Source organism: Trachurus japonicus, chromosome 1 (genome assembly GCF_045865225.1).
Source record: "Trachurus japonicus isolate A0001 chromosome 1, Traja_1.0".
NCBI lineage: Eukaryota > Metazoa > Chordata > Actinopteri > Carangiformes > Carangidae > Trachurus > Trachurus japonicus.
Genome location: NC_140907.1, coordinates 21,972,496 through 21,985,950, shown reverse-complemented (window position 1 = coordinate 21,985,950; position 13,455 = coordinate 21,972,496). Strand labels below are relative to the sequence as shown.

General features: G+C 40.2%; 1 protein-coding gene across 9 annotated transcripts in view; it reads right to left on the bottom strand.

Annotated features, from left to right (window-relative positions):
• The window catches only part of tenm3 (teneurin transmembrane protein 3), a 288,258-nt gene that overhangs the window by 94,464 nt on the left and 180,339 nt on the right, over nt 1-13,455 (bottom strand). For all 9 annotated transcript variants that reach the window (XM_085780218.1, XM_085780247.1, XM_085780226.1 and 6 more), the window contains 2 exons: nt 8,761-8,934; nt 7,463-7,527 (listed from right to left, as the gene is read on the bottom strand). In XM_085780218.1, the coding sequence (XP_085636344.1) occupies nt 7,463-7,527; nt 8,761-8,934 (239 nt within the window). The remainder of the gene's footprint in view (nt 1-7,462; nt 7,528-8,760; nt 8,935-13,455) is intronic.

Below are 13,455 nucleotides of genomic sequence, written 5' to 3'. Positions count from 1 at the left end.
TGTGCCACCTTGTGGATGTATGAATAGAAAGTCGGAAGCCCGCTGGTTAATAAACTATTGTTGATGTTCAAAAATGTGTCATTGTTCATCTGGTGCATAACTACAGCTCGGGAACATTGCATTGGCAACTAAGTGTAAACTGAATCACACAGTTCTGACTCAGATGGATTTCTGAAAGGAAGCGAAGGGGGAAAGATGGAAGAACAGTGGAAAAATGAGCCTTACATAAGCTAAGCTGCATATTTCTCCCCAAGAAAAAACACTCAGCATCAAGTCTACACCTTCAGAAAAGTCATGCAGGAACTGGAAGTAAGTGTGAACAGCTATCACACCAGGCTAAGGATACTGGATAAGAACTATGGGTTTTAAACCTCCGTTATTAAATCTGCACTAAGGGATTACAGCAAATTCAAAACAATACCATTGAGTAAACCCTATGAAACCATTTTGTTGGACAGTGCTATTAAAGATTTGACGGCACTAAAACAAGAAACAATTGGGGATCGCAGACACAGTGATGGTGCATTTGTGCATTATGCTGATCCACACCAAACTGAAAGGCATTTACGTGCTTGAATCGATTTGTCTGGGAGCTGCAGCAAACTGAATAATAAAGCAAGTTTGGAGAAATTATCGCCACATCCATGATTCAGCCCGACAAAACCAAGACCTACCCCTCACACTCTAATATCCCATTGCTTGAACAAGGTGTTTATATGGGCATTATGTAGAAAGTGAAAAAGAGAAAACACCCAATTAACCAGGACTGATTATAATAGATAACATATAGTGTTGCACCACTGTAGGTGAACTGGAGTTGTGAGCTGTTTAATGGGATTGGAACATTAAAAAAATGTCCAGGCAGAGCTGCAACTCAACATTGATGTTCAAGCTTGCACAACAGCCATATCAACCTGTTCAATTCCACATTTGCCAGAAGGTCAAACATAGATGAACTTCCATGAACCTTTTACCTAAACAGCTGACACATCAACATGTACACCACTCAGTTGGGATTAAAGTCCGACACACAACTGAGTTTTGACATGTAATCTGCTTCTGAGGTATTCCTTAATGCCCATATGCCAAACTCTGCAAAGTCTGCCAGCAGACTTAAATCAACTGTGAACAATCTGATTCCGGTAAATCAAAGTTGAAGTGTGTGGGCTCTCTCTTCTGTGCACATAGTGTCTAAGCTGATCCCAAGAAAATTGCTGAAGTTCAACATGATGCAGACCTCCAGGCTCCGGGGCAAATCAAGGGTTTGTTGGGTATGGCTGACTACTGCTCTCAGTCCATCAGAGACTCTCCTCTTCCACTTCAGAACCAGCCAGCTCTCAAGAAAAGACACACCCTGGGTTTGTGGCGCAGAACATCACGTTTAAAAGACAGTTTGACCAGGGACACCACAATGTCATACTATAGCCCAGGCAGAGGGATAGAACTCATTGTTGATGCAAGTCCTGTTGGATTGAGTGAAATCTTCATTTCAAAAGGATGAAAAAGCTGTGAAGTAGTGCACATAATAGCATATGGGTCAATCTCTCAGCGACGAGGAGAGAGAAGACGAGTCACTCTCTCGCAGCTGTGAGCACTTCCACCTTTACATCTTTGGTCATCCTTTCACAAAACACTAAAACATAAAATGAAACAATCCCAGGTCAAAACCAAAACCACACGGCAGAATCAAGAGATGGGGACTGCGGCTTTCACTTCAAAGTGAAAAACACAACGGGAGCTGACAATCAAGCTGATGACACATCCCATCACTACATACCATCGCAGACAGATGACAGTGCACCACACACTACTGAAGCAGCAGAGGAGTATGTCAGCTTCAGGTCAGGCAACACCTAAGGCCTTAGCACCGACTGAGATCAAGGAGGAGATGCTCAAAGATTCTGTCTTTCAAGAGGTCAGTGTTCACATCAAAGGCAAAAGAGACACTACATACTGTAGTAACAACATACTAAAACTGCCGAAGCTCAAGATGCAGAATATGTCTCATGCTGACAGCAGTCAAACGTGTTGAATCACTGCAAGTGTCAGCCTTGCTCTAAATTGCCTAGCGTATCGTAAATGCATAGCGACCACTTCCCACTGGAGAGTTACCTGTCATTGCCATCCAGTATGAGGTACTGTAGTGTCAACCTCAGCCCACACAGCCATTGCAGTCATGGAAAAAGTCCATCCCCTAGAGTCATGTAAACCGATCATGGTCCCTCATTATACAGAATTCAAACAACTCCTCCAACCTAAACAACCACATAGGTTGTCTTTTCATCCCTCCGATAACAGCTTCTCCTGAAATAGCGACTGTCAGCGTGTGCACTGGACCTTGGTTATCATGGTAACCATAATGAGAATGTAACTGTGACAAAAGTAGCGTAACAATAGTCACAAAGGCTTGGTTAGGTTCAGGAAAAGACAATGATTTGGTTTTAATAAGACAATATTTGCTGTCATGGCGGCATCAGTGGCAGTGCTGTTAGCTTTGTTGAACACTCATGGTTAACAGTGACAACATAAACTGCTGCTTTCACATGGGAATCGAACTCGACTCTTCTCTTTTGTTGAGCCATCTATCCACCCTTAACTCCTCCTAATGAGGACTTCATCTCATTACTGCACTTTTGCCGTTACTTCTGTCTTGATTAATACGACCACAAGGTGTCGCCTAACGACAAGACGTTATTAAGGGTTGGATGTTACGTGAGTACAGGTTCTCACCTCACAATACAAAATACATTTCAATTGCCGAATGATTGTGCCAGTGTAAAGAATAAACCAACACTCCTTCTCTGATTCAAGCTGTAAATAACAGTTAAAGACAGCAACCTGACAACAAAATAACATGAAGCAAAAGCCACAATGAAAGCTTATACGCCATGTCGTACCACACACTCTCACTCTAGGTGACATTGTACTTCATCGTCAGGCATAACAAGCTCACCACATCATGTAACACTAAACCATACACTGTCAAAGGTTTGATGGCACTCCATTATCGAGAACTTGTCTTCTTTAAAAACACATTTTTAGAGGTTCCCCTGTTTTCATGTGTTTAGATGAAGTGAACAGAAGGAGCGCTATGTGGAAGTGGTACTCCGAATTTCTGACACTGTGTCCTTGTTACTTTACAAGCAACTGACATGCAGATTCATAAGGGATTCAAATCAGCCTTTCCTAATCATTACACATGTTGCTGTAGTTCCCAAGGTGATACTAGACCCATGGTAATATGGCTTAGGTTGATATGCAAATGTTGTTCACAGAGTACACACCAATTCCCGGAGTGGTTTAAATTTTGTGTCTTAATTTTTCAGCTTTACTGTGACTCACAGAGCTGGGAATTATTACGGTAAGTAGAGATTTTAGAAGGTGTAGTTGGAAAAAAAAAAAAAATGTTGTGAAAAGTAGTGAACCAAAAACAAGATGTGAACGGCTGAATTTTGCAGATTCATTAAAAGTCAGAGCACCCCAGAGGGAGTCCCAAAGACACTTGCATTGTAATGGTTTACTGACTACGGCCGCTGAGTTTTCCTTCAATCCACAGTCTTGTTTCACAGGGTGTAGCCTTGGCTCAATTAGTCACACAGGAGGGTTTTATGTATGGGTATCTCTTTGGTAACACAGTCCTGCCTGTTAGCAGATAAACTCAGCAACCGGGAAAGAGCAACAACCCTGGATCATCTCTTTATATTTGCATATGCCTTGTTATAGGTGCATGCAAAAAGCAAGAGTATTTTCCTACTTGTTTTGACTGTTGAAAATGGGCTTAGGGAGAGTGATCTAACAGATTCTGGAAAGGTATTTGTGGTGGGAGCCAGGAAGAAAGGTCTGAGCACCAGCAAGCTGTGAAATTGTTGGCAGTTTGCAAGAATAAAAAGCTTCTCCTCAGACTCTTCCTACAGCGCCTTTAGGACATGGACTTTCCTCTGTACATGTGCTGGTAACTTTACATTTTGGCCTGTTAGAAAATGGCCCACAGCCATTTTTTAAGCCAACCATCAGATATGAATTTGTCATTTGAGCGGGATATTCATTTTCTTGGTCTGCACTGTATGCATGTATTTTTCATTATGCATTACTACTACAACAAAATAGAACTTGTTTGATAGCGACAGGCATCAGTAGGCTCAGCTGATGAAGTAGTCTGATGACTTTTCCATCTGAGGGCCTCTGAAAGCTTTGTTTTGACAGCCATTTATTGTTTGAGTTCCTCCACAGATATTGATTATCTGTGATTTTGTATCAGATTTTGTATCAGTGTGACTCTTGTATCAGTCAACAATTAACATGTAGTGTATTAGTTAACTCCACTCTTTCTCTTTCATGTTTTATTTTTTGCAATGTTGAGTATGTAGTTATAGAGATTTAAAGAATACATTTTAATTAGAACAATAAAGAGAAGATTTTCTCTGATATCTGACTCACCGATAAAGTAAATATGTGAGGTCAACTTAAGAGGAAACACACACACATGCACACACGGGTAGAAAAGCACACAGAGTATGATTGACATGTACATATATCCTAGAAAAACACACACAAGAGCAGGCAGGGATCATATGTTGTCTGGTATGTTGTTATGTGAGTTTGTCAAGGCCAAAGGTACCGTGTGTGTGTGTGTGTCTGGCGTACAAGCATGTGCCAATCAAAACATGTGTGCATGTGCACCCTTGCGTATATATTTCTCAGTGTGTGTGTGTGTGTGTGTGCATGTGCATGTGTGGTCTTTGTAGGTCCCTGTGTGTTCTTGTGCATCTGCACATGTGTTGATCCTTGTGAGTGCAGCAGATTCTTTATTCCTGTTAGAGTGTGTGTGTGTGTGTATGTGTGCGTACGTATTAGCGTGTCAATCATAAAATCCCAGGCAACAGATGCTTTGAATGAAAATCGCCTTGACACATGCGCACATACACACACTGCAAATCTCCAACCCGCACCCCCACTCTGTGCTACCCACACACAGACACACATGGACTAGCCTGTGGCAAGCGATCTCCAGGTCCAAGGACCATCTGAGCTCCAATCTTAATTGCTTCTGTTCATTGTGGGAATCGATGACCTTTAGAAAAAATACTGCTCTTCCTCCCCTCCGATTTTTTTCTACCACCATTTCTCTCTCTCTCTCTCTCTCTCTCTCTCTCTCTCTCTCTCTCTCTGGGCTTTTAAAAAAATCTCTTGTAGAGACCCCAACAAGGACTAAACTGTCCATACAGTTAAAAAGCTATGTGGAGAAAGCACATAAAGGTGCAGTAAGCAATTAGTTACTGTAGTTAGTTAGTTAGTTTATTCATTCGATTAGCATTCAAAATCCCGAACGAAATACATAGAAGAATTACCTCAACCACTAACAAAATACAAAAGGCATGAAGCTAATTGAAAGGGTGTAGGCTGAAGCTCGTGCTTATTATGCCTCCCATCTATACAAAACAACTTCAGCCTGGCAACTCTTAAACTACATGGTCTGAGTTACACCATTAGGCTTTAGGACAAACAAACTACTAAGTAAATAAATAAATATGGTTCTATAACAATAATCTAAAAAAAAATGGGGTGGGGGGATGGGGGGTGGGACAATGTCTGTGCAGGACATGGAAAAGAGGGGGAGACACAGGGGAAACGGGGAGAGTGGGGTCAGTGGGAGCCAGACAGGGTAATTCTGGCACATGCTAACAGTTAATGCCAATTTAGAGATTTTGCATGGAAAGGATACGGTGGCCCTGAGAGCTCAACACACTGCAATCGAAGAAAAGACATGCAAAAACACAAACGTGCTGCACATTCCGAAAACATCTTTTCGATTGATTTGAGACATAACAAGGGAAGGGTTTATCTTATATCTTATATTTTTCCTCTTGTGTTGCTGTTTTTAGCCCCGCTTTTGCATGTGTTTTTTTAAGCTGCAGTGTGTTAAGCACTAAGGGCCACCCTAGAAAGGAGAGGAATCATACTGTATACTCCTCAACATATTTGCACCAGCAAGACAGCAAGATGGCCAAGAAATAGCCAAGGAGAAGATTGAAGGAACAGAAATTGAAAAAAAAGAAGTGGTATCAGGCATATGTACGCTTATGTGGAGCAGGAACCAATGTGTTATTGGAGTGTTTAGTTATGTTCAACTTAATGTTGAAGAATTTAAAGGCTTATAATAAAAAATAACATTTTGGGCTCACTCTTAAGTTTATGGCTTCACCAGCACAAAAATGACACTCCGGATGAGTGCACAAAAATCAAATAAATAATTGATTAATTGAAATTTTAAACTTGATGTGAGTCAAATATTACTCATTTTATGTAGTCACATAACCCAGACTCAGACTGTTAAGTCGCTTAAAGGCACATTTTTTCAGAGCTGCCAACATGTGTAATTACACATGCAAAATATTAGCATTGTAAAATGATGTAGACTTCTATTAACCCGCAATATTGGGCCCAACATAATTATATTCCATTCTGCTGCCTCGGGCGTATCAAAATCACAGTGATCTAATTCATAAAATGTTGGTTAAAAGGGAATGTTTGACATTAAGTATGTGTTATAAATGTACCTTTTAAACACTGAAAAGGTAACTAAGGTGATGAATGCATATTCTTTTGACAAGAAGTTCTTTCTTCTTCTATTCTACTTTTTAAGGGGATCCTTTTGTACATATTATATGGCCAATGACTGAAAAAACAAAGAAAGTGAATCTGTATTGTATATCTTTCAATAAGACATTTTTTCTTTAGCTTTGTTGGATTTGGCTTGAGCGAAACAAACTTTACAATGAACTCTTTGAGGTGCTACTCTGAGAAGATTCCTGCCGTGCACAAAGCGTTCCGTCCATTTAATGAACTACATATTTGACTTTCATCACTACAGTCTTTTTTTGTGATGAACAGGATGACTGAGATCTTTACCACTGTTACATTAAAAAAACATTGTAGTGGTAATGTGACCCTTTTTCTTAATCCCGATAGCCCTCAGTGCTTTCCAACAATTCAACATCGATTACTCAAACCATTGGTCCCAGTTTGGATTGCAGCTACAATTTACCATAAAATCTGCCTGACACATTACCCTGTGCTTCAACTGCAGCACTTCCTGGAAAACAGCAGTGAGAGAAAGACAGTGGGAGGATGAAAGCCTAAAGAAAGGAAAAGCCTGGCAGTCTGGTTATCTGATGGGCTCACGCCACAGAGCTACGACCAACACATGCAGCAAACAAGAGAACCAGAGCGGCTGATACAGAGAAGCCAGAGAGGGAAGGAAACCGGACAAGATTGGAAGAGATGATGAGGGATTAACAATGGACAAATCAGGAGACACACAAATAAAAGTCTCATTTGTCATCCTGGGCCAAGGCCAAACCCTTCAGACTGTTGTGGTTGTATATATTAACAGCAGTGATTTGGAATGTGTGTGTGTGAGAGAGAGTGACAGGCAGACAGAGAAAAGTTTGTGTGGTCTTACCTATGCAGTAACAGAGGAGGACAGATAGCAGTACAGACAGTCCCACTGCACTGAGGGCTGTACACCTGCAAGAAAGAAAAAAAACAAATGGTTGTTGATGCAGCTAAGATTGACAATGATTTATGACAATAAAGACAATGATTTGTTATTTTAAGCCTTCAATAAATATTATGTCACACTGTGACTTCACAAGAATTAATACTTTGCACAGAGGAGGGTTGGCACGTTAATGGAATTTCAAACTCAATACCAATACCCAGAAAAATACTAGATTTTATACTATTTTCTATAACATGGGAGGAAGAAAAAATAGCTTCCCAATTCAGGGGCCCTATCCCTTGGAGGCTGCATCTGAAGATGCAGCGGGGTAGCTAAGGCCGTCCTACTTGGAAGGCTCCTTCAAATACAGTCAGAGCAGACTAATTTTAGTATCATAATGCATCTGCTAGTGAGGGATAGGGCTGTGTCAAGTTGTGTGTGGAGAAAGCTGATGGTCTCTATACTATTGCAAATTAGTATCTAATCCCTTATTATTATTATTATTATTATTATTATTATTATTATTATTTTGCATTGATTGGTATTGTAGAAAATATTTTTTGCCAACCCTGTTGATGCCAAACTTGTGAAAAAGTGACAGTTCTTGTGTTTATACAAAACTGAAAGTACTTCAGATGTCCTTGTGCAGGAGATATGATTCTTCTGATATCACTAGAACATGTGTCCTCGTCTGACATCAAATTCAAAGAGAAGAAGAAGGAAGGCAAAGAAATCAATAACAACTAAACAGAATAACAGTGTAGCAACAAGTCCACTCTGACTTGTAGAAAAAAAAACTGACAAACAAGTCCAGCTTTGACATAAACCATCAGGGAAAAGCTATATGCAATGAAAAACCTTGAATGGAAATGGTGCCACAGAGGATCTCAAATAGAAGGAGAAAACACCTCAACCTTATCTGAGCAGCTTAAAGACAAACATCCAGATGTGTAGACAGAGCTCAGATTAGGTGGGTTTCTGTTGTGTACTTCAGATTATTACTTACATGGGAAAATGTTCATGTCCTGAATTAACCTTATTGCCAGTATTTTTTGTGAGAGCTGATATCTGTTGTAGGAATACTCCATCCACTCCATACACAACGCTTGTTCAGGTTAGCTAGGTGTGTTAAAGTGTGTGTAGAAGTTTCTGTTTTTGCTATATCAGTATTTTGTTGATCTGGGAATTTCACTGGTACTGGGAGGGACCAAAGTGATTTATTTTTGACATCCAGTTCCTCGCTGCTTATTCTGTCTTACCTCCACGAGCAGTACTTTGAGGTCTTCTTGAACTTGAAGGCGGAGCGGGACAGCGTATTCCTCGGCAATGGCCTGGTAGGTGGGGAGTACACTGAGCCCGTTGCCATCGTGTAGCCAGGAGTTGCCGTGGAAAAGAGGGGGGTGGTGCCTGTACCTGTCTTGAAGAGGAAGTGCCTGGTAGGGGAGAGAAGCGAAAGACGGAAATGAGTTAGGGGTTCATTAGTATGGGACATGAACTACAGGGCACAACTATCACATACTGTTGCCCCCCTGTGGCAACATCAGGTAACTGTATATTTCAATTACTATCCTATCACTACTCCGAATTCACAGATTCACTCACACCATGATTTTTGAACCTCAGTCCACACCTTTATACCCTGTACTGCTGATTTGAAGGTGCTGGATGTCTGCAGTGTCTTGGTTATTATACCTCATGCCTTGAGCGAATTAAATTGGATTCCATTAAGTCTAAGAGAGAATGATTTTTAGTAAAATTGGATGGTAGATTAGAGATTTTAGACAAGCATTAACTATCGCTCAGAAAAATTGGTGAAGTAATTTGGTGGAACTGGAAAAAGTTCATAATAAGAGGCCTCATCTTTCCAAGTGCTTAAAGTGTTATCCCATTGGAACAAACCAACCAAGGAACAAAGTGCTTATAGAATCTACGTCTATGTTCTTAGTTAAGTTGGACGAGTTTTATTCCCGAGAGGCTGGCTTTGAACATTTCCAAAGTGGGGAAAAATAACTGGCACTTCTACGTGTGCCTGTAGTAATTACCAAGGTCACAGTGTGTAATTAAAGACAGAACCCCAGCTAACAAGCCTCTGTAATTACAATTAGACTGCTCTCTAACAAGGCTGTGTGATTAACAATTAGAAACGATTATAACAAGGGATCTTCAATTAATACCTGCCTCCAGGCTAAATGTGAAAAGAGCAAGGCAAGAAGACAGAGGGAGGAGAGCAGGAGTGAAAGGGGAAGAGACTGAATCAAGAGAGAAGACTGTATTTTTGCTTTGTGTTTAAGCTGTTCAAAAACAGACTCATTTTAAGAGATGTACCCATCAGAGATTTGGCATTCAATTTGAGCGCATTTGAGCATATTACATTCTGTTCATGGGTTGCAATTTCATGTGAGAAATGTATTACAGTACGGCAACATTCAATCATCAGTTAAGACTCATACAAAAATATTCAATATCTGCATAAATTATGATAAAAGTAAAAAAGTGCAATGTTCATGATTGTATTTCCTTGACTACTGTGAATGATTTTTGCCTTTTACCTACCAATTTATCAGGCTGACTTGAGCCTTTGGGAGATGATTACAATACTACTACTTAATGTGATGATCAGCAGGTCAGAGAAAACTCCTCAAAGCAGCTTTCACTTTCACTTCAATGCTCCTCGGAGCCCCCCAGCACAGCTTTTTCCTATCTGTTGGTTAAATCTGTTGGTCGATCTAATGTCTAGTCCACAAGTCCATGACCTGATGGACTAAACATTTATTAGAGAACAGCCATACAACATTGAACTCATAACTGCAGAAATCCACTGTAACTGCAGACAAGCGATCCTATTGGTGGATTTCCTTTAAAGCCACAGCACTACAGGGATGCACAGTGAACACACAGTTAAAGAGTATAAATGCTGTAGCTCTTAAGGCTGGAAGACACCGTCCCGACCGCCGGCCATCTGTGACAGTCGGGGAGAGTGTTTTTCTATTCATTACCACTCGTGGAGACGCAAATATTGGGGAGAGGGTGCAACATGTTTATATAATCAGAAAAGCAGCATATTTCTCCTCTCAACTGGACGCGTCGTTGTTGCAGTTCATACCTTATTTGGCTTTAGTTACTTTATTGGAGAAATTTGTTTCCTCTCTCTACATGTGGTGCCATTGTCGGCTGCTGTTTTATTTTGTTTTTTGTCTTAGGCTTTTTGCCCGGGTGGAGGCATGTGATTGTGGGAGGTAGTGCTAACTCCACTGTGGCCACACTGGCACTGTACTTTATTAGGCAAATGTATTTGGATAATACTCAAATGTGTTTCTACTATTTTATCCACCACATTTCCATACATTAGGGGCCAAATTTCAATATACTGCACCCTAGTACAACACCACCACCCGCTACAATCTCAGCAATAAACTCTGACAGGGCCAACTAAACTGAAATATGTAGGCTTAAGCCTTGTAACAGTAGAGTATTACAGCTGGTGTACTGGATCGCATTCATTTACAAGTAATGACATGTGTTTCACATGCACTTCATTTTTTTCAAAGCTCCTTGGTCCCATTCATTAGCTTCACATCTATATTGAAAAACACAGTTTACAAACTTTGTAACAAACAGAGGGTAGCCTACCATCTAAAATGTGATAAAAATCTTATTTTCAGACAAAGAGCAGAAGAAAGGGCAAATGGATGGGTGCATTTGTGGGTGATTGTTAGATGAATAAACAGGAGGTGGTGCAAAGTGATGATGTAATAAGGGAGCAAAAACAACGTAGAGAACATGATTTCTTCCATGTAATGAAATGCACTTCACTCAGGTATCAGCCACGGCTCACTCCACTGTCTCCAGCTGCTCAGCTTTTTACTGAGATGATGGGTGCATGATCACATCACTCCTTGCTTCTTTACATTAGCTCCCTGTTAGATTTATTGATGAAGAGTGTTTTATAAATTGATTTCAAATTTTCACTGCTCACCTTTAACACATTAAAAGTATTCTGCCCCTAAATACCTCTATGACTCATTGACCTGATATGTGCCCTGTGGACCACCGACCACTGGGGTCTGCTGACGGGGCACGCCGGGTTAGTCCAAGGTCACAGCTTGTGGCAAAGGTTGACAGGGCTTTTGCGATTTGAGCCCCCACTCGACTGAGCCTATGCATGTAGAACGCAGTCCTATTCTTTTTATGAAGGCATTCAGAAATGTTTCACATAGGTTGTTATTTTTTGCCTTTTCTTTTACCTCTCTTTCTTCTTTCCTTTACTTTTATATAAATAAAGTAATTCCTGATGGATTCTCGAGTATTGAGGAATCAATCACCTCTTTGTACAGTAATATATTGTGAATAGATTTCTAATTATTTTATTTACTTCTGGATAACCATTTCTGACACTTTCTAGTTGTCTGCAGTTTCTGTTTCCAGTTGGTTAGGAAAGCTGAAAGCAACGGAGTTACTGAAATCAAATAGGCTATATCACATTAGGTTACCTGTCCAGGAGCAAAATTGATAGCATGGAGGGAAACACCCATGTTATCTACTATTACTCTACTATGGTACCCATTACTTCAACAAATAGGATTAGCCTACAGAATTAGTGGTGTAGTGGTCTGAGTGAACAGAGCCGTCCTGAGTTGTTTCAGTCTAACTCCCACACACAAACCTTCATCTCCAGTAATTTATACCATGTCTTTCCTTCACAGTTGTTTTCATCCATCATCAATACATACATACATTTTTTCCCAATCTTTTGATCCCACACATAACCATGTCTCCTGAAATAAGCCCCGTACAGCAGGTGCAACGGACGTCAGTTGCCATGGTTACAATAATTAACAGGTGGCCTTTAGCAAGAGTAGCGTCCCTCCAGTACCTTCGTCACCATGCTTACTATTATAACAGTCATGGCTTGGTTAGGTCTGGGGGAAAAAAATGTGATTCGCGTTATAATCGGTATTTCCTCAACATTACTTTGTTGTCATGGTTACAAAAATAACCAAGCTGTTGACTCTGGCAAACCGTGATGAGTATAAACCACACAGACTGCTATTTTCCTATGGGAATTGAACACTGGTCTATTGTGTCGTTTTCCTGTGATGACCCATCCATCCACCACAACCTCCTCCTCATGTGTTACTTCATCTCTTTACACTACGTCATCACATTTTCCCCTTTGCTCCTGTCATAATTAAAAATTTACAGTTGCAGACACAGTTACCATTCATCATATGTGTCTCTTATTTATGTGTATGTTCAACTTGTAAGTGCACAATATTTGAGGACCTACAATATCTGTTAAAAGCCTGCCTCTGTGCCTGACGCACAAACTGAAGGTTTGTTCTAATAAAAAGCTGCAAATATTTGTTGAATTGAAGTGGTGGTATGTTTGTTTGTGATCGGAGGAGGTGTGCCGTCTTTTGTGCTTGTGCATGGAAGGGTAAATTTGCCACTTCATTATTTACCACGATATTCGATTGCCTCACGTCTCTGTGGAGTCTTGAGTGTAAAGTAGTGACATTTTATTGTGTTTTCATTTTGAGTCAGAGAGTAAGACGCACACACACAGTAATCTCAGCTGTGTGTTTTATATTGTAAAAACTGAGAAAACTTCATGTTACAGTATAAAAGAGAAAAGCTGTCATTGATTTACACATAATTAAAACCAAGAGGAATATTAATAGAATCTGACCACGACAGTGCTTTCCCTTGAGAAGATCTTACTTTCATTTTTCTTTTCTATTTTTACCACAATCATCACTTTTTAAATCAATCAATTATGAAGTTGTGAACTGTTGTGAACTGTTTGACACACTGGAAAAACATCAGTAAATCAATGTGCAAATTTAGTTCAAACAAAACATGATATTATTACAAATAAAAGGATTAGCCGGACATGATGTTGACGTCGTTCTGATCTGTTATATTTGGAAAGCTGAGCAAAGCGAAATGAATTC